We start from the raw sequence: 24,196 nt of genomic DNA, 5'->3' as shown, positions 1-24,196 counted from the left end.
CAAGGCTCCTGGGGCCCAGAGTGCGATGAGCGCTGCCCGACCAACTGTTACGAGGAGGAATCAACCAAGAACGTCTACTGTGACAAACTATATGGCAACTGTACTGAAGGCTGTAAAGCAGGATACTACAACCAACGTTGTGATGAGAGATGCAAAGACTGCACAAGTGGACGTTGCGTGCAAGTGGATGGTGCCTGTTTGCCAGGTTCGCTCTTGATATCGTATAAATTGTTTTCGTCACGATATGGCTGAGATATTGCCGATGTGACGTTAAATATTAACTCACCCACTCACTGTTTGCCAGGGCGATCGTCTGGGGTTCTTCACCCCAACACATTTCTCATAGTGTTGGTTATACTGATTCCAGTCAGAGGATACAGAATCGCTGTGATAAGCTCTGACACAAGCATATCTAGGTACGGTGTTAGGACTTTTCTCTCATATATAGAAATGTCTATGTAGATTTCATGTTAAGGAGATAATTATCAAGATTGACGTGCATTGGTGTCAATGAGTATACGATGTCGGACAATTTAATTAACAAAACCACATTTGAATGTGTTGCAAATGAAACTGTAATCAACACATGTGTAAATAAAATATCGAACAAAGAACTAAGTATCTCATTACAGTGACAGTGAAAAAGGCACATATACATTTGACCAGGACTGATCAGCTAAACTAAACATGTCTTCTCAAGTTTATTATTGTTATTTTTACATGTAATTTCATTTAGATTATTTTGGTCTTTGCCTGAATACAGTTCGTCGCAAACACAAATGAATTAAGTCGACTGAATATCATTTGGTTTCAGTCGCTCCTGCTGATGCCTGGTACTGCACCTATTGTAAAGATCTGCAGTGTGACTCCTCTGGACTTTGTCTTCTTGGATGTGCTGAGTCTCACAACTATGGTTCAAAATGTCAATACGAGTGCCCGAATAATTGCGTTGACCTTCAGTGTACGGTAGCCACAAATGGACAACCTAAATGTGCGGCAGGGTGCAAGGACGGATTCTGGGGAACTCACTGCGCCATTCCCTGTAACAAGAGATGTGGAAGATGTAACGGCGTTGGCGCATGCCTGTCCTGTAATTCCCATTACTTTGGACCTGACTGTCAGTCCGACTGCATTGAGAAGTGCAAGGGGATGTCTTGTAATCCAGATGGAACCTGCAGACCAGACACATGTGTTGACGGGTGGTATGGTCCGTACTGCCACATAAAGTGTCCCTCCACATGTAAAACCTGTGATAAAGTCACGGGAGCGTGCACCAGCTGTGATGTTGGCTGGTATGGTCTGGTCTGTGCAGATCAATGTCCCCTAATTCCAGATAGCACATTCTGTTCAACACTGCGTGATACAGACATCTGCCCAGTTTGCGCTTATAAATATTATGTAATACCATACATTTGTGGTAAGTTTTACAAACAGTTGAAGACACATTTAATATCCGAAACGACACATTTTACCGATTTGAATCATCAATCACCTTTTGCACAGCTCTGTCCTCATTAATCAGTTACTGTAGTGATGTTCAGTTTGTTTGTGTTCAGATTTTATAATTTTCCTATTTTGTTTTTGTACGTTGTCTTGAATAGAATGCTTAAATCTGGGAGTTATCAATTGTGTATAGCCCTGCCTTAAGTAAGCAATTATTTCCAGTTTATGGCCCTGGTGAATAGTGATAAATATTGACCGGACCACATTCAATGTTTAAACTGCCAAAATTCCAACTATTCTCTCCACGTGATGATTTGGTAACATAGTATTACGTCTTACAAACAGAAAAGGTTTTTGTTTGTTTTTTCCTTTTGGTGCAATTCATAGACGACATTGCATACTAGCCACAGACTAGTTGTATTTATATTTTGTTTTAATTTAATTTTGAGGTGCCTCATCCAAATGGAATCTTGTCACAAACATCGGGCTCCTCTGCTTGTCAACAATGACGGTTCTGGTGAGTCATTTACGCAGATTACTGCATGCCGCTCAGTGTCAGGAGTCGTGATGTAACAAGTGGGCAAAATGATCGATTGTTTCCATCAGTTATACCTTTAACATTCAATCAATATGAACCATGTAGTTGGCCGATCTGTCTGTCTAACGACGTATATTTTCTTTCAGGCCCTCCCTACAGCCTGAGTGCCATATCCAGTACCATACGGAGGATGATCGAACCTTGGATAACGAAACCAGAAACATTATTTTTTAAACCGTTTTAAGTAAAACCACTTCCAATTGTACCTCCTAAAAAATCCATATTTCTCTGAAAATACATTCAATACAGAGAACTGAATATTTACACACTGGAGGTACTTGTCATTCTCAAATATGTTTTAAAGGTATTGTCTTAAATTCATGGGAACAAGTTTGTCAAAAACAGTTTAAGTGTGAGAAGTGAACACTGGTCCCGATCTGAAATGAACGAAACTTTATGGCTTAAATTAGTTTTACAGAGTTTTGCCCCTTGCTCCATGCTCGACTACTTCATGCATCATTCCATTCGTCATCACTCGCCCCTTTCCGTAACCTCCAAGAAGTTTCCATTCGTGACCAACCCGCGTTATTCCGGGACAAGCCGAATAGCGACTCGTGTCCCTCTGGAAGGATTTAATATTGGCGCATGAACATCAGAACTACTTCAAACAGGAACGATAACTCTATTCCTGTTTGATTCCAATGGTACTTAATATCACCGAAGTACTCCTACATTGTATTGCTGTTTTTGTTTTGGCCTAATTATGTTAAAGAATGAAACCTCTTTGGTACAACTAAAAGAATGAGAAAAACATATTTGTTAAAGACATATTCTGACGTAATTATTACCAGATGTTCACCTTATATTTCCAATTATATTTCTGAAAAGGGTTTAATAACTACAAATGGGATGTTTTTTTGAATACGCAAATAAAATGTATAAAAAAAACTCAGCTACATTAAATCTCAAAGCAGAAACTCAAAAATAACTTAAAATATATCTCCAACTGAACATACGTGTAACCTTGCTGTCATACCCCAAGTTGAATTTTAAATGAATTCGCTGTAAAATATATGAATGACCAAAAAAGGTCAGACTAAAATATTCCCAGAGCTATGAAATATAAGCCCAATGTTAAAGATTAAGGTTGATTAGTTACATACAAATACGATATTATTGTTTTGAAACTCGTAGCGATTATAGTTACATTTCCTAACATTGGTCGAAGCGCACGTACAATCTCCATAACAAGCCCGCAAGATCGTCAGAAATACACTCAGTTGGACCCATGGGAGCAGTGATGTCAACAAACGCACGTGCGTGTATTTGAATCTCTCACCGTCATTCGCATGATTCTTATTAAAAACTTCATAATAGGCAGCAACATCCTTTTAGCTACGTTTTTTGTACTTTCAATATGACGATATATATTTTTCATGATTCTTTAAACAATGTCATAATTCCATAAACGATTTAAGTACTCTGGATTATTTTTATCAAAGCACCGCGCTCATTTACGCGCGTTCTGATTGGTTTGCCGTATTTTCGCACATAACAAGTATCGAGTGGGGGACGAGTCTTCTTGGAGGTTACGGAAAGGGGCGACTGGTGTCGAATGAGAAGTCTCGTCGAGTAACCTCCATTACGTCGAGAGTGGTGACGAATGTCTTATTCATAGTTGCTTTCCTTGTTACATGTTTCCAGATCTTGAGTACCCACGTGATCAAGCCAACTTCCGATGTGGCCCATTTAAGGGGTAGTTATGACGCTACTTTACTGATATAATCAAGATTTCTTCCAAAATATTCTCATCGAATGTAGAGCTTACGGGTTTTTTTCACATATCTTACTTTCTATTTGCACGCGGATGGATTTCACTTGACGAAGATGAGACATTAGGCAGAAGTATGTTTGAAAATATTGTATATTGCAAGACACTTGCTTTTACATATTTTACGTCAACATTTGTTAATTTATACTTACTTACTGTAGACTTTTGATTCATATTTCCAGTGTTTACGTGTTTTATGTGATACAGTAGTTGATATATGTTTGTTTTGCATTGATTTATAGCTTATACTTATATACATCAGCTGATACCGCAGACTTGTTGCATATACATAAGTTTACACTTACTGGCTGCTTAGTTTAACAGCCAGGCAAAAGTACATACTTGGAAATTGATTGATCAAACAGTTACTAATGTTATCAAAAGGTTACCAGGGTAACACGCTAAAATACATACATAGATGCAGAGTATGAAATAAGCCAAAACCCCAGCCAGACATCAGGGCTAGTAACTTCAAAATGTTACCAGCCCAAAATGGATTGAACCAGACCAGACACCAAGATATGGTGAATTTACTCAGATGTATGGAACATTTAAAACATTTTACCAGACCATCGGGCTGGCTAGCTGTAAATTTAGGCCGTCCGTCAGAAATCTAGCCCGTCTGAGGTTGTCGGACGGGCCTTATTTCATACACATAGATGATGCGTTTATGCAAGTAAAAGATACATTTATTTACGTAGAAAATACTTTCATCAAGTATAGAAGACACTTTCATCTACATAGAAGATACTTTCATCAAGTATTGAAGACACTTTCATCTACATAGAAAATACTTTCATCACCGAAAATGATACTTATATTTACGTATTGTGTTAAAGTGCACTTAAGAGAAGGTGTTATCTACTATGGAGTTATCGACAAATATCTTAACCATATTTTCTCGCGTAATCGACAACAGTTCCGCGTGTGTTTTGAAACAAAATAGTTTTATTAGTAGGAGTAATTAATGACGATTTCTTTGACTTTTAAAAATGATGTGTGTTTATTGCCGATATGTTGATGATTTCGTGCTAGGATAGGACATTCACTTGAATGAAATATATATTTCCAAACCTTGTATATTAGTAAAACAAATATACATGTAGCATGCTTTTACATATTTAACATTTGTTGATGTTTACCTGTTTATTTTTTACTTATTTTTGGGATGGAACTCTATATCTGTCCAGGACTTTGAATAAAGTACTTTTTCATATAAATCTGTGAGAGTTAGTTCGTTTGGAGTGTATGTTTTGCAGTATTGTTAACGCCTATGTGTTTAGAAGCATTCATGCGAAACAGCACATATCGCACATATCTGCAGAATTTTAGAGACCACATCTGAATCATGGCCCAAATTAAAGATATAACCAATATGATAACATCACATTTATGTTTCTTTTCACTTCCTCGCCGAAGACCCAGGTTCGATCCCCACATGGGTTTTGTCGGTATTATTGAAACTTGCTTCAGGGTAACTAAGAGTTTATATTCCGCAAAAGAATCTGCACACTCGTAGTTGATAGTGACAGTTGTTGTTCTTTGTATGTCATAAATCAGTTATCAAATCCCTATCTTTCACATTTCACTCAAGGTAATTCATTTCGGTACTTACAATTAAATGTGAAATATACGTAAAACACCTGGCGCTTAAAATGTTGAATGAAATATATTTTACGTGAGTGATTATTAAGTATGGAGTTGAAATTCTGAGAGCACAACCCTGTGAGCAAATAGGTGTTGTCCTTTGATGGAGGCGATATTTTATTTTGACAATATTTGAAATATTATTCGAAGCGAGGGAAGTACGTTGCCAACCTTTGTTCGCTTCCCTCGCATGCAGGAAGACTGGTCATTTTTCTCTCTGTCGCCCTACAGTTTGACAGTGCAATAACAGACACCCCGTTTTCAACACCGACATGTACGTTGATATTCCGCAGCGTCACGGGGACCAGCATACTGACATGGTCTGGGCTAAAGTTGTCGCCCTTGACTGACATCTGCCAGGTACCATCTATATATATTTATACTGTCATTCCTATTAAAAGCAATTGGATCCGTATTGTCCTCCACTCCACTAAAGGGGCGGTGGGGTAGCCTTGTGGTTAAAGCGTTCGCTCGTCACGCCGCAGACCCAGGTTCGATTCCCCACATGAGTACACTGTGTGGAGCCCATTTCTGGTGTCCCCCGCGGTGATATTGCTGGAATATTGCTAAAAGCGGCGTAAATCCATACTCACTCACTTCACTATAAAACACACACAAGTGCACGTGGCGACCTATTCGTCTCACGTCTAATAACATTTGATGGTCTTTCACCACCTAACCCCTGGTGACAACTTACTTCTTTAAAAACAACATATCCAGGTATGACTGATATATTGATTTATATTGGTAGTGGTGTTGACAGTAGTTGCATAATCTACTGTAGTAGACGGGAACGAGACTCAGATTATTCAGTTGTGTGATATTAACATGCACTAACTCAGTTGAATAAGAACCCGTTCACATATGCTAGTAGAACGGATGTTATACCTATTACACTCATTGCACAAGATTCCACCTCTCCCACCCACCCACTCACTCACCCAAAGCACTTTAAAAGATATGTACAAGATATGCTCACCCACATCCGCTCGTTTGCCAATATATCTTCAGAGTATTTGCTACGTAACCGGATTAAGTTTGAAATCAATTCTTCATGCATATTTATATATTTAGATATGACTTTCGTAAAGTTTGTGAACGAGTGTCATTTATAACATGGGACTTGCTCTGCGCCCTCATTCTTCTCAACAACAAAACAATGATTGAAATCGATTATTTAAAACTCGTGTCGCCAAACAGACCTTTTCACCTCTACAGTTCGCACAGACGTGTCTACACCTGCAATAGCAGTCATTTCCTGTACCATAAAGCCAACGAAGCATATCGTTAGATCTCACTTGCACCTGTGTTATACTTGAAAGCTTATATCATTCACTCTGCACATAACATCACAAACTACGCCAAACAAAGTCAACGAAGGGACTCTGAGTTTCACCGTACTGTAACATAAAAGTTTCAGTCGAAGCAGCTTGTCGTTAGATCTCACTTTCAGGATATCGGATTACTGGGATCACAGTAGACGGCGTATTGATGCAATTAGGTCCAAATGTTATACTTCGCCAGAAACGGGAAGTGTTATACTTTCAGTACAGTGGTTATCACATTTGACTGTATTACAGCAAACTTGTTGACGGGGTATAAAACGAACACAAAGTTCTACACTTTACATAGAGTACTTATTTTAGTTCGTAATAACGTTTTATTCGTTACACACACTTTGAATGAAATACACAGCATACAATCAGGGGAAAATACAGCCATTTTGCAAGCGTGTTCGTTATAAACGTATGTGACTGTGTGAGGAAATTCACTGCTATAGTTTTACTGTTATCATCGGAAATACATGAAATGATAAATGCAAAAGTGAGATAAATACTGAATATAACAATAACAAGCAATGGACAGAAACAAAAGACCAAGAATCCACTATACGTTAATGAGAAATACCATGGTCGCATTGTTTTCCAGATTCATTGGAGGGACATGTGTGAACTAACTAATTTCCAGAGACGACCCCAAAGTAAGTGTTTATTTTGATGTTTGCGCCCCATCAGTTTTACATATGTACATAAACCCCCTTCAGAAGGAACTGCCATGTTTTCATTTTCCTGTTTCTTTGATCACGCACTTGTCATGTTGGTTAATGTAAGGTCATGTCAAGCTATGTGAGTTCAGTAGTCAAATTAAATTAGAATTACCACTTACCTGTTGTATTTGATCTTCAGCCTGTGGCTAAATCTATACTGCAGTTCCGATATAGAGACCTCTATATGGCGTTATCTTTGAGTGAGTGAGTGAGTTTAGTTTTACGCCGCACTCAGCAATATTCCAGCTATATGGCTCCGGTCTGTAAATAATCGAGTCTGGACCAGACATTCCAGTGATCAACGGCATGAGCTTCGATTGTGAACCGATGACATGTTTCAACCAAGCCAGCGAACCTGACCACCCGATCCCGTTAGTCGCCTCTTACGACAAGCATGGGTTACTGAAGGTTCATGCAAACCCGGACCTTTACGGGTTGACGTTATCTTTAACCTCTAGGTTTTTATGATAATTCAGTAAAGAAAGTGGGGTTAATTGGGGCAAAATCACCTTGCGATTGCGTACACGTGTTTAACGGTCTTTGGTATCTTCAATGTTTGTCATGACGTCACACTTTTAGCGTTAAAGTTCAAGTCCTAGCTTGTTTCTTCATTCATCAGATTCATGTCATTTTACCATGCGGTAATTCCATGTATTATGTTACAATGCTAACATCGGAAAGGTCTGTGTATAAAAGCACTATCTTGTCGTAAGAGGCGACTAACGGGATTGTTGTTTCCGGTTTCAATCGATGAATTGGATTGTCTGTCAATATTATTTACAGTTAGTTAACCTTGCCTTGACTGTGTTGATGTTTCTTTTTCGTCAATAGTAGTTCCTTGCCTGAACTATGTGTTACGTTTCTTTTGTAAACAATGTGCCCGGAATCTAATGTTGTCAGTCCTAAACAGGTTTAGGAAAGCAGACAATTTATAATTAGTTAGTCACAGCAAGTGCTGCCTTGATTACATCATCAAGTTTAATGGGTCATATGTTCTTCTGTGATTAGAACATTGAAGCATTAAATGTTTTAAATGTGGGTGCAATTGGGATTCATTTTGACACATGCAATAAAATCAGAGGAAACATCTTTAGGAATATTCAAATCACTAATCACTATTAATCAAATGATTAGTCCTTGGTTTTCACCGATGTTTGCCTGTGTCATATAAATATCAATTAATGATTTCCATCTGCTTTTTTCAGCAGTCATCATAATCCACGTGTACCCATGTCTAATCGAACAGTCATATGGCTTCGTGATTTCGGGTCACATCAGTACAATCGGATTTTCCCCTATCCGTTGTGATGAAGAGGAATCAACCAAGAAAGTCTACTGTGACAAACGAACTGGCAACTGTGCTGAAGGCTGCAAAGCTGGACACTACAAGCCACGGTGTGATGGGAGATGCAAAGACTGTATGTGTTGCATGCAAGTGGATGGTGCTTGTTTGACTGGATGATCCCCTGGGCTTCTTCATCCAAACACTCTTCTCGTAATGCTGGGTATACTGGTTCAAGGCAGCGGAAACAAAATCGCTGTGATAACTCTGACACTGGCATATCTAGGTACATACCTGGAAGTAGACATTTGTGATGTTTAAAACAACAAACCAGTGGAGCATGTAAGGATTTTCAAGTCCACTGCCTCCAGAGAACAATGGAGGTTCTATGTTATTTCAACCACATGGGTCATACAAAAATGTTAACTGGTAAATAGATGGAATACATCCACAAACCATTCCCAAGGTAAAAACAAAATACATAGCATAGTTTCGTTCTTACTTTTATTTCATAAGTCATATGTATACAATAAAGTTCAATAAATATACACAAATATCACAAAAATGATATTGTCAACACTGTCATGTACAAGTATCAGGTATCACTATTTTATTTTATTAGTTCATTTACATTAATATTACATACATAAATTAAATAATAATATACACAAAGCATGATTAACATTGCATTCAGTACTTAGCACTAGGTCTACTGCATCACACTTCAAAGTCACACACTAAATGTCAGTTCACTGTAACTTCATTAGATGCGACACGGCATCAGCGTAAACCATGACACTCATGGCACCATCTCGGAGTTCTTGCTTCAGAGTCTCTAGTCTTGAGTTGACATGGATGTACTTCCTCCTTTTTTTGGTGGCGGTTTCCTCCCAGCAGCGTACTGAACAAGCTTGATTTCGTTCAGTTTCTGCTCTTTCCTGAGGAAAGACAACATCTCGAAGACATTGGGGTGAGCCTTAGAAATAATTTTCTTAAGGCGACCATGCCAACCTTCCAGGTGGTTATTGGTTCTTGGACCGGTGTTCTGGTAGTGGTTCCACGCTGTCTGGGTATATGTCCTTCCACCCACTGGGTGGTCACGTAGGCAGCGAGGGTCGTCAGGCATGTCTGCAAGTGCGTTCAGCCACACGTCGTCTACCTGGAAGCACAAGATTATTTTATGAATACATAATTTGTGATTATTGATCATCAGCCGCGAAGTACACAAAATGAATGACATAGTTTAAGCATAGTAATATATGATTTATAATAATAAAATCCGATTCCAATTCAGGTGCAATGCAATGCAATACTTACATCTGTCACGGGCACCAAAGGCAGTACAGCAGCACGCCTTACGAAGCGGGTGATGTCTTCGTCGTGGGAAGTCGGGAAGTTGACGGAGACGGCATTCTTCGCTGCAGATTCGAAGTCCATCTGGAATGATTAAAATGTGGAAATAATGAATACGTTTACCATGTTTTACAAATAATGATAAGTTAATTGAATAAATTATTATATAATTAATAATAATGAATAACTACATGAATACTGACTATCATTTATTAAGAGTTATGTAAATCAATTTACCTGGATGTGTTGAGGTGACATCTGAAGTCCTCTTGCTTCCACTGCTTCCTTCAGGAGACGGAAGGCGCGGTCGTAAGTAACAGTCGCCTTGTCTGGCAGCAAGAAGAAGACCAGCGGAAACATCTGACCACCAACCATAGCATGGAGAGTGTACAGCTGCAGGAAGAGTGATGGTGAGACATAAAGGTTCCGTCACCATACACAACTTCGGCAGCACAAAGATGTTGCATGTTCACCGTTGTCGTCATGCCAAGGATCTTATCGTCGTCGCCATCGTTGATGATGACAAAGGGCTCGCCAGCGTTGGTTGTTTTGAACTCGTCTGGGATCACGATTTCTCGTCGGGAAGATGGGATGGGTGGGAAGGTGGATCTTCGGGCCTGGTACAGTCTGTTCTTGACGGTGTCGTACGTCGGCATTTCTGCGATGAACGACCTGTTCTCTTCCGTCCAAGGACCATCGCTCACTGAGGCCAGAACCTCGTTGTACAGCGTCGGTATCGGACCCAGAGATGACTTGGCCACCATCTTCATCCTGTCCAGTGTCTCTCTGACCTGTAAATAAGATATAACCAAAATTAATGTAATGTTATGGCTGCATAAATCTAATGAAGTGCTTTTCGAGCACATTTGTCTAAAATTGTGCAAATAATGAACAAATGTAGCAGAGCTTTATACCATTTTAATATTATAATTTATAGATACATTTACGCACAACATACCTTTATCTCATTATGGACAGGTCCATGGTTATGTGGGCTGGGATGCTTGGTGATGATGTCGTTCACAGTAGAGACAGTCGCAGCACATGTCTTCTCCTGGCATCTCCAAGATGCCCATGAAGCATCGTTGCGTCTTCGATTCAATCGAAACACAAAGCCTTCAACAACTAGATAACGTCCACCACGTGAAGTCGGGAGAAACTTATAGTCTAACTGCTGGTTTGCCATTTTTGACAGTGATAGATTCTTGGTGGAATTACCATGATATATACCCAGTGTGAGTTTATATCAATCAATCTAAATTTTCTTAAATAATATAGTTAATTTGTGAGTTGATATCAATCAAATAATCATAATTGTGTTATTTGTCATTTAACTAGTGAGTTCATATCAGCAACTATGTTCATAGTTAGAACTAGTGAGTTCATATCACTAATTAGTGAACTCCGAGTTCACTCACCAGTTCAAGTTTTAGTGTCACCCATCTCATTAATCCTTTAAAACAACATGTATCTACCTCGGCCGAACATCAAAGGATTTTTACTGTAATAACAAATGTCTACTTCCAGGTACGACACCGTCGAGTAGGTATTTCTCTCAAGTGCAGTCATCTGTGAATACACAGGAACGCTTTGCTTTCACCTGTGAACACATAGGGTCGCTTTGCTGTCATCTTTAAACACAAAGGTCACTTTGCAGTCACCTGTGAATACATAGGATCTTCACCCAAACAACCTTCTCGTAATGCTGAGTGTACTAATTCCAGACAGCAGGATAGAATAGGAATAATAACTCTGACGCTGTCATTGTTAGCGCATAATGCTCACGTACAGTAATGGCTGCATTTCATGTGATGTCTTGGAGATAATCACTATGTGTATAAGCTTTTCTTGCGTTATTGGCTATGAGTATACGATATTGGAAAATTTAAGTAATAAACCAAATATTGACCACACATTAACCTATTTCAAATGAAACTATAAACGATATTCAATCACATAACTCACGGATGAAAAAGTTATCCCCAACAATCACGATCTCATTTTAATTATAGAAAAAGGCTTACTTGGAAATTTGATCAGAACTAAAACTAAACTAATGACTTGAAACATGCACATGTCTTGTCAACATTATGTATTATTATATCTAAGTGAGGCTGTTTTGCTGTCAACTATATATATACAATGGGGACTTGCTGTGACCTGTGAATTCATGGGATCGCTTTGTTCTTACCTGTGAATACATAGGGTCGCTTTGTTGTCACCTGTGAATACATAGGGTCGCTTTGTTCTTACCCGTGAATACATAGGGTCGCTTTGTTCTTACCTGTGAATACATAGGATCGTTTTGTTCTTACCTGTGAATACATACTGTCGCTTTGTTGTCACCTGTGAATTCATAGTGTCGCTTTGTTGTCACCTGTGAATACATACTGTCGCTTTGTTGTCACCTGTGAATTCATGGGCTCGCTTTGCTGTCACCTGTGAATACATAGGGTCGCTTTGTTGTCACCTGTGAATACATAGGGTCGCTTTGTTCTTACCTGTGAATACATAGGATCGCTTTGTTCTTACCCGTGAATACATACTGTCGCTTTGTTGTCACCTGTGAATTCATAGCGTCGCTTTGTTGTCACCTGTGAATACATAGTGTCGCTTTGTTGTCACCTGTGAATTCATGGGCTCGCTTTGCTGTCACCTATGAATACATAGGGTCGCTTTGTTCTTACCTGTGAATACATAGGGTCCTTTGTTTGTCACCTGTGAATACATAGGGTCGCTTTGTTCTTACCTGTGAATACATAGGGTCGCTTTGTTCATACCTGTGAATACATAGTGTCGCTTTGTTATCACCTGTGAATACATAGGGTCGCTTTGTTGTCACCTGTGAATACATAGTGTCGCTTTGTTGTCACCTATGAATACATAGGGTCGCTTTGTTGTCACCTGTGAATACATAGTGTCGCTTTGTTGTCACCTGTGAATACATAGTGTCGCTTTGTTGTCACCTATGAATACATAGTGTCGCTTTGTTGTCACCTATGAATACATAGGATCGCTTTGTTCTTACCTGTGAATACATACTGTCGCTTTGTTATCACCTGTGAATACATAGTGTCGCTTTGTTGTCACCTGTGAATACATAGTGTCGCTTTGTTGTCACCTGTGAATACATAGTGTCGCTTTGTTATCACCTGTGAATACATAGTGTCGCTTTGTTGTCACCTGTGAATACATAGTGTCGCTTTGCTGTCACCTGTGAATACATAGGGTCGCTTTGCTGTCACCTGAGAATACAAAGTATCGATTTGCGGTCTCTATGTGAATACACATTGTCAATTTGATTATGTAGAATCCTAATCACAACACTGTGATGCATTGACCATAATATCCTTTGGTTTCAGTCGTTCATGCTGATGCCTGTGGCTGCACGTACTGTATAGATCTGCAGTGTGACTCCTCTGGACATTGTCTTCATGGATGTCCTGAGTCTTACAACTATGGTCCAAAATGTCAATATGAGTGCCCAAATAATTGCATTGACCTTCAGTGTACGGTAGCCACAAATGGACAACCTAACTGTATGACAGGATGCAAGGACGGATTCCGGGGAACTCAGTGCAACATTCCCTGTAACAAGAGATGTGGAAGATGTAACGGACCTGCAGCATGTCTGTCCTGCAGTTCCCATTACTTTGGACCTGACTGTCAGTCAGACTGCATTGAGAAGTGCAAGGGGATGTCTTGTAATCCAGATGGAACCTGCAGATCAGACACGTGTGTTGACGGGTGGTATGGTCCATACTGCCACAGAGAGTGTCCCTCCACATGTAAAACCTGTGATAAAGTCATGGGAGCGTGCACCAGCTGTGATGTTGGCTGGCATGGTCTGGTCTGTGCAGATCAATGTCCTCAAGTTCCAGAAAGCACTTTCTGTTTAAGGCTGCGTGATACAGACATTTGCCCAGTTTGCGCTTATAAAAGTCACGTAAAACCGGACATTTGTGGTAAGTTTTATACAAACACTTATAAACATAATTTGCTGGCGTAAACAATACGTTTTACAGACGCTTGAATCATTATTCAGCTTTTGTATTGTTTTGACCCCTTTGGGCATTAATAAAAGTAATTATCTTCTGTTTTGTAATTTCACATTTTCTTTTTGTACATTAACGGGTTTGTTTCTGGAAATTGTCAATTATGGAAAACCACAAGCAAACTGTGATTTGTTTCCAGTTGTTGAACCACGATGTCCATGGGTCAAAATTCTGGCAATCTTCTCTACGTAATGGTGGTCGTAAAACTTCTTAAAAAGAATTTCTGTTTTTCTTTTGGTACAATGTATGCAATCCATTTCAAGCTCGCCACAGAATAGCTGACTGGTGTGAATAACTCCTTGAATTGATTTTAAGGTGCCCCGTCCAAATGGAATCGCTCCCAAAGCGTCGGGCTTCTTTGCTTGTCAACAATGACGGTTCTGGTAAGTCATACATACAGACTACAACAGTGTCAGGAGTCAAGTGGAAACAAGTGGGCAAACTGATCGATCCTACATGTACGTCAATTTCCCAGGTCGAATCTGTCCATCAGTTGTACCTTTTAACATTAATATGAACCGTGTCTTTGACCGATCTGTCTAAAGACGTGTCTGTCTGTTTCAGGCTCTCATTACAGCCTGACGTCACAAGTACCATACCCCGCACCATATGGACGACTATGGAAGATGATCGAACTTGGGACAGATTCTCTCACCACTGTTGCCGTCATTTCTGAACATGTTTCTTTCCTTTGTGTTTTTTACTTTATGTACAATGCGTGAACACAAGGTTCTCAAAAACTCTTGAAGTTGTAGAAAGGAAATATTACGCATTGACGATACTAGTCCCGATCTCAAAAGAGTTTGAAACGTGGTGTCATTCATCTGTTTTTCGTAGTTATGTCCGCTGTTCCATGTTTTTCGAGTCACGATGTTAGGACGTACTGTTTGAAATGGAGACTAAAGCTGGAATTGAAATTTGCATCGTCATTTTAGATATAGGTGTCAAGACTGAGTTCGAAAATGGATGTAATGTTTTTCCACATTTACGTCCGTTGATCTATGTTTTTTACTTAGTGAAGGTTTTACTTTGTACTTAGTGTAGGTTTTCTCACGAACTACTGAGGTAACGGCAGCAGAATCAGAGGGTCTGGTAAGGTGTCTCCAGTACAAATACCTTTCCTTACATGATTTCATGGCACAGTGTTCACCCGTCTAAATGCACACTAAACTGGATACAAGCAGTGTACTTATCAATAATCAAAGTTTGTTTTAATACATTTTGGTGACACTAAGTAACGGGAGGTTATCTGGCAGGACGAGATGCACAACTTGCTGCAGTAGTTATATTCTCCAACATATAGATATTGACCATTTGTGAAAAGTTTTGTTTTTCACAAAGCTGCAAAACACGTTTGTATACACGTGATATATGTATATATCATTATATGATTAAAATATATTAATGTATGTATATGTGCTTGCAAACTATCCCCATCCTAGAATGTTCCCCTATATGACGATAACGTGTTTACGAAAATGCTTTACCTGTAGTATTGAAGCTAAGTAAACTTCGCTATCCGCGCCTTATATACAATAACGCCCAGGGAACTGAGAAATGTATGCGTGTGTATTATATGCCTTAGACAAGGTTTCGTGTTGTCCTTATTTTTAGTGCTATCTGCTACGTATATTTCTCATTTTGCACTAAAAACTAGACGTTTCTAATATCCTAAAACATGATGTCAACAATCGCTGGATACAGTTAACATCGATTACTGATAGGCAGATAGTTTATACCGTTACATGTATATGGATCGATTTATCAAACTTCTGTTTCGTCAAGCCAAGCATTCCGTTTAACAAATCATATCCTGGCAAATGTTCCACATGTTCCCTTGTAACGGTAAATGGTCGTCAATACTTTTTCTCTTTACCTTTTACGTTTTACTCATTTAAAGATTTTCTTGATAATGTATATTTTAGATTTTCATATTCATAATATTGTAGATTAGTGTGTTTTCGCGTGTGTGCGATTTACCAAGAGTCTTCGTATATAATGTAACGTCTCCATGTATACAGTATCATCATACCTGTATATACCAGGCAGACCTTCACAATCAAAACGACATTGCCAATTGTGTTACTGGGGAGGAATGACTCTATCCAGCCGGGTAATGTCATACAGCTACGTCTACCTGTATACGTGTAGAAATGGCGGATACAGATTTATATACTTTAAAAACATAATAGACATATAACAATAAAATTTAAATCAGTAATTGAAAGGTCTTACCTTCCACACGTATACGTAAATACATGTAGATGTAGTGGTTGAGGTTAGAATGTAACTGATATAATATATGTACTAGTATATACATAAACAAGTGATTTCTGCAGGTGTACAAGCAATAAATATATAAAAGATGAGTCCAGAGTTTTCTTCTCGTCAAAACTTTCGCAAATTGTTACCCCTTCAGGTAGGTGTGTGTGTGTGTGTGTGTGTGTGTGTGTGTGTGTGTGTGTGTGTGTGTGTGTGAGTGATACATAGAATAACCAACAGGATTGGTATTGCGATTACTGGCTTCGGTGAACTCTTTCACCCATTCTTGTAGCACAATGCACAAGGTTCCACTGCACTTACCCACCAACTTTCACTCACTCACTCAGTCACTCACATACACAAACGCTTTCAAACATATATACATATATGCTGCATAACAGAACAAATTAAATATGACTCCCGTGAAGTTTCTTATCGAGTGCTCATTCTCGATAAGCTTTTGCTGTCAACACTTGCTACATGGCAACGACAAAGCAGATACATGGTTGAAATCACAGATCAACTTTACCACTTCTAAAGATAAAACAACGTCCACATGTCCGTAGCAACGTGTTTGGTGGGTTTCTTAATCTATCTCAAGCCTGTGTAACACACCTATCTCATTTATAATACGTTCATAGGCAATGTCTACAACTAAATACAACGTGTTACTTGCCGCTAGATGTCACTCGGATTGAACAGTAAGTACGGATCGGTCTGACTGTTGTCTAATGATATTTTCAGTACAATGATAACCACATAACATTACAGTAAACTTTAGTCCGTTTGACTCAAAAGCGGACCGATGAATTGCAGTTTAACTCGAAAACTAATGAACATATAATATTCAATGAAACGCTGATCATAATCAAAACATCAGACCAACTCTGTGATTTTTTTTTCAGAATAAATGTCCTAAAACGAAAAGGTTGTTTAACAATATTGACACAGTATTTGTTACGAGGGAGAAGTACAAAGAGAGGAACAGTTAGATGTACGAGAAGCACGTGCACGTGCCGACAACGATATTAAAGTACTGTCGGAAATAGAAAAACCTTTTTTTCACATTTATATCTACAATTTATGTAGTTAATATGTGAAAGTGTGAAATATCTATGTGAAATTCGGCCTAGCTACAGTCTTCAGTGTTAGGGATATAGGAAACGTGAAAAAGGGACTTTGCTGAGGAGAGATTAGTGCAGGAATGAACCATGCGGATTTTTTCAAATTCCAAAGTGACAGACCATGGCTTTATGCAAATTAGTGTGCGATGATATTGTATTACAAAGGACACTTTTAAAATGCACATTATGAAATTAGACTTAGCTTCATAATAAATGATAGCTGACGTAAAAATGATAACTTTAATACTGAAGCTATTAATGATGTAGCTACCATGGAGTCTCACGATCGCTATAAAAACAAACAGGTAGGAAGGGTCTTTGGATATACAACTTCTTTAATATAATATGTGCGACGTTTCGTGTAGCTACTAACACCGTTATCAAGCAAGTGTTACTCTGTATCCCTAAATTTACACAACTGCAAATAGCATATGTCGAAATAGCCCACATCGGTCTAACTGGGCGTTCAGTGGGATGCGTAACAGATATCCAGAAAAGCGTATGATATCCAGAAAAGCATGTTTACTCGTAAACACGGGCATAACTTAGAAAACAAATACGAATAGCTGCTGAAAATAATAGATCAGACTATAGAGGGAATTGGGGTCGCTCAGCCTGGCATGATGACCGACCGTCGTCTCACCTGGCACGAAATGCATGTGCTGCTTACACTCCATGGAAGCTTCATCCTTAATAGTATCAGTATTAAAGTTATCATTTTTACGTCAGCTATCGTTAAATTATAATGAAGCTAAGTCTAATTTCAAAATGGGCATTTAAAAAAGTGTCCTTTGTAATACAATATCATCGCACATTAGATTTACATAAAGCCATGGTCTGTTCCAAGTCGCATTATTATCGTGTAGCCAAACAGAACCTTACTACTTGTACCCTTACTACTTAACCCTGGGCATAAAACATGTAGTACATTTGGAACGCTCTTCGATCCGCGCATGCCCATGTGTTGAATGGTTTAAATAGATCCCTCTGCCCGAGCATAGCCCAGTCAGCGAAGGACAGCTAACTGTTCGTCTGTATTGTCACGTTCCAGAGAACCGTCGCAATATAATACAGCTTGTCTTTAGAGCTCACTTGGATTCAATAGTTAGTGATCTGTGTGTAATATTCCCGTGTCTTATGATACTTTCAGTACAGTGATTGTCACATAGTATTACAGCAAACTATGGTTAAATCGAACACAAAGGGACAACTAATTATAGTTCGTTACAACCGTAGTTCTCTTTATGAATGATATATACAGTGTGTAGTCGGGACAAAATTAGTTCGTTATAACCGTAGTTCTCTTTATGAATGATATATACAGTGTGTAGTCGGGACAAAATTAGTTCGTTATAACCGTAGTTCTCTTTATGAATGATATATACAGTGTGTAGTCGGGACAAAATTAGTTCGTTACAACCGTAGTTCTCTTTATGAATGATATATACAGTGTGTAGTTGGGACAAAATTAGTTCGTTATAACCGTAGTTCTCGTTATGAATGATATATACAGTGTGTAGTCGGGACAAATTTAGTTCGTTATAACCGTAGTTCTCGTTATGAATGATATATACAGTGTGTAGTCGGGACAAAATTAGTTCGTTATAACCGTAGTTCTCTTTATGAATGATATATACAGTGTGTAGTCGGGACAAATTTAGTTCGTTATAACCGTAGTTCTCTTTATGAATGATATATACAGTGTGTAGTCGGGTCAAAATTAGTTCGTTATAACCGTAGTTCTCTTTATGAATGATATATACAGTGTGTAGTTGGGACAAAATTAGTTCGTTATAACCGTAGTTCTCGTTATAAATGATATATACAGTGTGTAGTCGGGACAAAATTAGTTCGTTATAACCGTCTGTTTGTTATAAGCCTGTTCACCGGAAGTGATAGCTAGTGGTGATGATGTTAAGGGGTCACCCATTTTGTTCTGGGGAAGTAGGGAGGTAATCAAGTTTGTACATGACATGTAGGGGGTCACTTACTTTGTACATACATTTATAGGGGAGGTCATTCACATTGTACATGTTACTCCATAAAAATAGTTAATCAAATACAAATCAATTCTAACGAGAAGAGAGAAATACTGAATTTAATAATATTATTACTATATTGCGAAGTATCATGGCCACATTCATCTGCACACCTATTCTCACGAAACGCGCACCATTTGTAATTTTACCTGTCTCCGCGTTAAATAAACCTTTTTACTGATTTCACCAGTTCATATCATGTTTATATTAGGCGACAGGCTTGCTAGGTATCCGAGACATAGAAAGTGTTAATGATCTGTTGTTTATGTGTGTGACTCTGGGTAAAAAGTTAGTCAATATCACCAAAATGTGCATGTCTCCAATGATAGTATAACATTTGGAATGAATATTTCAAAGTACATAGACATCTAGTGTGAACAAAACAGATTACATTTTCCATTTAAGGTATTGTCCCTTTCGCCCATACCCACATATGGTTTAATTGCTTTAGAATTTATGTTTAATATGATGTGCAATCTACATTACCCCATGAAATTGACTATATAATAATATTTTTTAATTATATTTATTCATTAGATAGTATTCCTTATTTACAGTTTTGTATTGGGACAATGCAATATCAATCTCATAAGGTAAAACTGTACATCCAGTGTTACCAAAAGGTTTTTAAATGAACAGATCTATTCAGTACTAATAACTAAGTGAAGGAGATGCTCTTCCTTTACACTTTAAATGTTTGGTGGGGGCTAAAGGACGTCTGTGTAATCTACGTTATGTAATCTACGTGGCCTCATTTCCAAAGGAGCATCACCTTTTTCTCGGATTGCACACAATAGTTACGTACCTTTGGCATTGGCCGTCCACTGGCTCCAGAAGTAGTATTGACGCAGTCATCCAAGCGCCAAAAGCACATGGCATGACGTACATTTTGTTCAGTGGCGTGATTGAAATGTGCACGATTGTCCAGTGACGTCTTTACAGTTCATCACACACTATCAGGGCTACTCAGATAAGACAGTTTTATGGATCTAAAGTTAAAGTTCTAAGCATTAAATGATTATTTACTTATAATTGGCTTATCATTGTTGATATTTTACATCTAACTAAACATGTAACGTGATTACAGTTTGGATGAATTGTCTCTGTTCTTATGTACTGTCTGTACTTTAAATAATGAATGAAACGAAGAAACAGTTTCTTTTTTGTAGTTTCTCTTTTGTAGCTTTTAATGTAACTCTGTGTAATCGAATAGCAACATCTCACCAGTAATGTTTCGTAATTTCTATTTGGATATGGTAGTGTTGCTGTAACGTAGACTACAAGGTTTGTATTCAGGTTGTATAATGGCCAGGTTTTGTTGTTTAGCACTATATAATACAGATAAAACCTACGTGAAATATATTTCCAATAACACTTAGTTTAAAAAACCTGTATAGTAAGTTTGATGATCAATTTATGCAAATTAGGTTACCCAGTGATGAGTACCCAATCATGATTGGCGATCTTCGTGTTCTTCTTGACATGTGACTTTTCATGGTTTGAATTTTGTGAACAATAAATGATGTTCTAACAATAAAATGATCATTTAAAGAAAAGAACTTTAATTCTTTATCACTTTCAGATATCAGTCGGTGCACATTTCGTGAGAATAGGTGTGCAGGTTCATGAGGGACATGCTTGTACTATCTCCTCACCGAATGTACGGATATTGTAAGTGTTTCCTACCATTTGTCCATATTTAATCCATGACAGTTTTCTTTGTAAGTTTTTGAAATGTCTTTGATCGCTCAAATGTCATGTGGATTTGCATAAGACCATGTCCATGTTTATAAGCTCAGTAGTCAAACTGAATTATCAACTGATCACATGTCGTTTCACTTACCTGTTTCAATGGGATTTGAGTCCCCAGCAAAGCATTAAGTTTTGAAGGTTTTCAACCAAATCACAGCAGATCACTCTGATCAAAGTAGGAGAAGTAAAACATGAAGGTTTTGTTTCAAACATTGCCAGTTGCCTTTCTCCAACAGTTCGACAGCTAATGTTGAAATAACTGGTCCTTGATTTTCATCAATGGTAGACTATGTTATATAAATATCGATTGTATTCGAAACATGTGTTTTCATACTGCTGTTCCAGTATTAGTCGGATTCATTCTGAGCACTGGTTAATTCAGCAAGTGATGATAGGCGTTGGGGATGAAATATCCTTCATTAAGTGCCTTTACAGATGAAACTTGATTTGGCTTTGCATGTGTTTGTGACGAGCACTGCCGGCGTGACACCTTTTCAAAACATCTGGAATCATCACTTAATCGATAGAGTTCATAAACTCATGCTCAGGATATAATCGGAATCAAACAATTGATATTTCGATGTTTATGGAAATGATTATTATATCGAAAACGGATGGTAAAACTAGTTTCTTTTCAAACTGCTGTTTCAGTATTAGTCGGACTTCTAACCGCCTTTGTGGATTGCACTGAAACATGTCCTCCAGAATTCTGGGGCCCAGAGTGCGATGAGCCCTGCCCGACCAACTGTGACGAGGAGGAATCAACCAAGAAAGTCTACTGTGACAAACCAACTGGCAACTGTGCTGAAGGCTGTAAAGCAGGATACTACAAGCCACGTTGTGATGAGAGATGCAAGGACTGCACAAGTGGACGTTGCATGCAGGTGGATGGTGCCTGTTTGCCAGGAGGATCGTCTGGGGTTCTTCACCCCAACACACTTCTCATAGTGCTGGTTATACTGAATCCAGTCTATGGAAACAGAATAGCCGTGATAACTCTTACCCTGTCATATCTAGGTACGGTGTTAGGACTTTTCTCAAATATTGAAATGTCTATGTAGATTTTGTCTTTAGGAGATAAGTATTAAGATTTACATGCATTGGTGTCGATGAGTATACGATGTCGGACAATTGAATAACCTCTGGAATAACCACTGAATAACCTTTGGTTTCAGTCGCTTCTGTTGATGCCTGTGGCTGCACGTATTGTAAAGATCTGCAGTGTGACTCTTCTGGACATTGTCTTCATGGATGTGCTGAGTCTCACAACTATGGCCCCAAATGTCAATACGAGTGCCCGAATAATTGCATTGACCTTCAGTGTACGGTAGCCACAAATGGACAACCTAAATGTACGACAGGATGCAAGGACGGATTCCGGGGAACTCAGTGCAACATTCCCTGTAACAAGAGATGTGGAAGATGTAACGGATCTGTAACATGCATGTCCTGCAGTTCCCATTACTTTGGACCTGACTGTCAGTCAGACTGCACTGAGAAGTGCAAGGGGATGTCTTGTAATCCAGATGGCACCTGCAGACCAGACACATGTGTTGACGGGTGGTATGGTCAGTACTGCCACATGAAGTGTCCCTCCATATGTAAAACCTGTGATAAAGTCAAGAGGACGTGCACCAGCTGTGATGTTGGCTGGTACGGACTGGACTGTGCAGATCAATGTCCTCAAAATCCAGATAGCACCTTCTGTTCAAGGCTGCGTGACGCAGACATATGCCCAGTTTGCGCTTATAAAAGTCACGTAAAACCGGACATTTGTCGTAAGTTTTATACAAACACTTATACACATAATTTGCTGGCGTAAACATTATTGAATCATTATTCAGCTTTTGTATTGTTTTGACCCCTTTGGGCATTAATAAAAGTAATTATCTTCAGTTTTGTAATTTCACATTTTCTTTTTGTACATTAACGGGTTTGTTTCTGGAAATTGTCAATTATGGAAAACCACAAGCAAACTGTGATTTGTTTCCAGTTGTTGAACCACGATGTCCATTGGTCAATATTCTGGCAATCTTCTCTACGTAATGGTGGTCGTAAAACTTCTTAAAAAAAGATTTCTGTTTTTCTTTTGGTACAATGTATGTAATCCAATTCAAGCTTGCCACAGAATAGCTGACTGGTGTGATTAACTCCTTGAATTGATTTTAAGGTGCCCCGTCCAAATGGAATCGCCCCCAAAGCGTCGGGCTTCTCTGCTTGTCAACAATGACGGTTCTGGTAAGTCATAAATACAGACTACAACAGTGTCAGGAGTCAAGTGGAAACAAGTGGGCAAACCGATCGACCCTACATGTACGTCAATTTCCCAGGTCGAATCTGTCCATCAGTTGTACCTTGTAACATTAATGTGAACCGTGTATTTGACCGATCTGTCTAAAGACGTGTCTGTCTGTTTCAGGCTCTCATTACAGCCTGACGTCACAAGTACCATACCCCGCACCATATGGACGACTATGGAAGATTCTCTCACCACTGTTACCGTCATTTCTGAACATGTTTCTTTCCTTTATGTACAATGCGTGAACACAAGGTTCTCAAAAACTCTTGAAGTTGTAGAAAGGAAACATTAAACATTGACGATACTAGTCCCGATCTCAAAAGAGTTTGAAACGTGGTGTCATTCATCTGTTCTCCATAGTTATGTCTCCTGTTCCATGTTTTTCAAGTCACGATGTTAGGACGTATTGTTTGAAATGGAGACTAAAGCTGGAATGGAAATTTGCATCATCACTTTAGAGATAGGTGTCAAGACTGAGTTCGAAAATTGATGAAATGTTTTTCCACATTGACGTCCGTTGATCT

General features: G+C 38.7%; 2 protein-coding genes across 3 annotated transcripts; one reads left to right on the top strand and one right to left on the bottom strand.

The window, feature by feature from the left end:
• Positions 1–23,981, top strand: LOC124254227 (scavenger receptor class F member 1-like). 2 transcript variants are annotated; one of them, XM_046688158.1, is made up of 6 exons: positions 17,048–17,159; positions 21,204–21,292; positions 22,025–22,390; positions 22,549–23,151; positions 23,544–23,611; positions 23,793–23,981. In XM_046688158.1, the coding sequence occupies exons 2-6, from the start codon at positions 21,247–21,249 to the stop codon at positions 23,808–23,810; spliced, it is 1,101 nt and encodes a 366-aa protein (XP_046544114.1). In that variant the 5' UTR covers positions 17,048–17,159; positions 21,204–21,246; the 3' UTR covers positions 23,811–23,981. The 2 variants fall into 2 exon arrangements, 1 of the variants encoding a protein (XP_046544114.1); XR_006892451.1 differs by lacking the exons at positions 17,048–17,159; positions 21,204–21,292; positions 22,025–22,390; positions 23,544–23,611; positions 23,793–23,981 and adding exons at positions 1–205; positions 305–416 and having other exon boundaries at positions 22,549–22,645.
• LOC124266003 lies at positions 10,370–11,327 on the bottom strand. Its single transcript, XM_046700822.1, has 3 exons — positions 11,100–11,327; positions 10,575–10,932; positions 10,370–10,470 (listed from the first exon to the last, which is right to left on the bottom strand). Exons 1-3 carry the CDS (start codon positions 11,325–11,327, stop codon positions 10,370–10,372), a joined length of 687 nt encoding a protein of 228 aa, XP_046556778.1.
• Positions 23,982–24,196: the final 215 nt, after the last annotated feature.

Source organism: Haliotis rubra, unplaced genomic scaffold (assembly GCF_003918875.1).
Source record: "Haliotis rubra isolate DU_JTF1 unplaced genomic scaffold, ASM391887v1 Scf10, whole genome shotgun sequence".
Taxonomy (NCBI): Eukaryota; Metazoa; Mollusca; class Gastropoda; order Lepetellida; family Haliotidae; genus Haliotis; species Haliotis rubra.
This window is presented reverse-complemented; position numbering and strand designations above follow the sequence as displayed.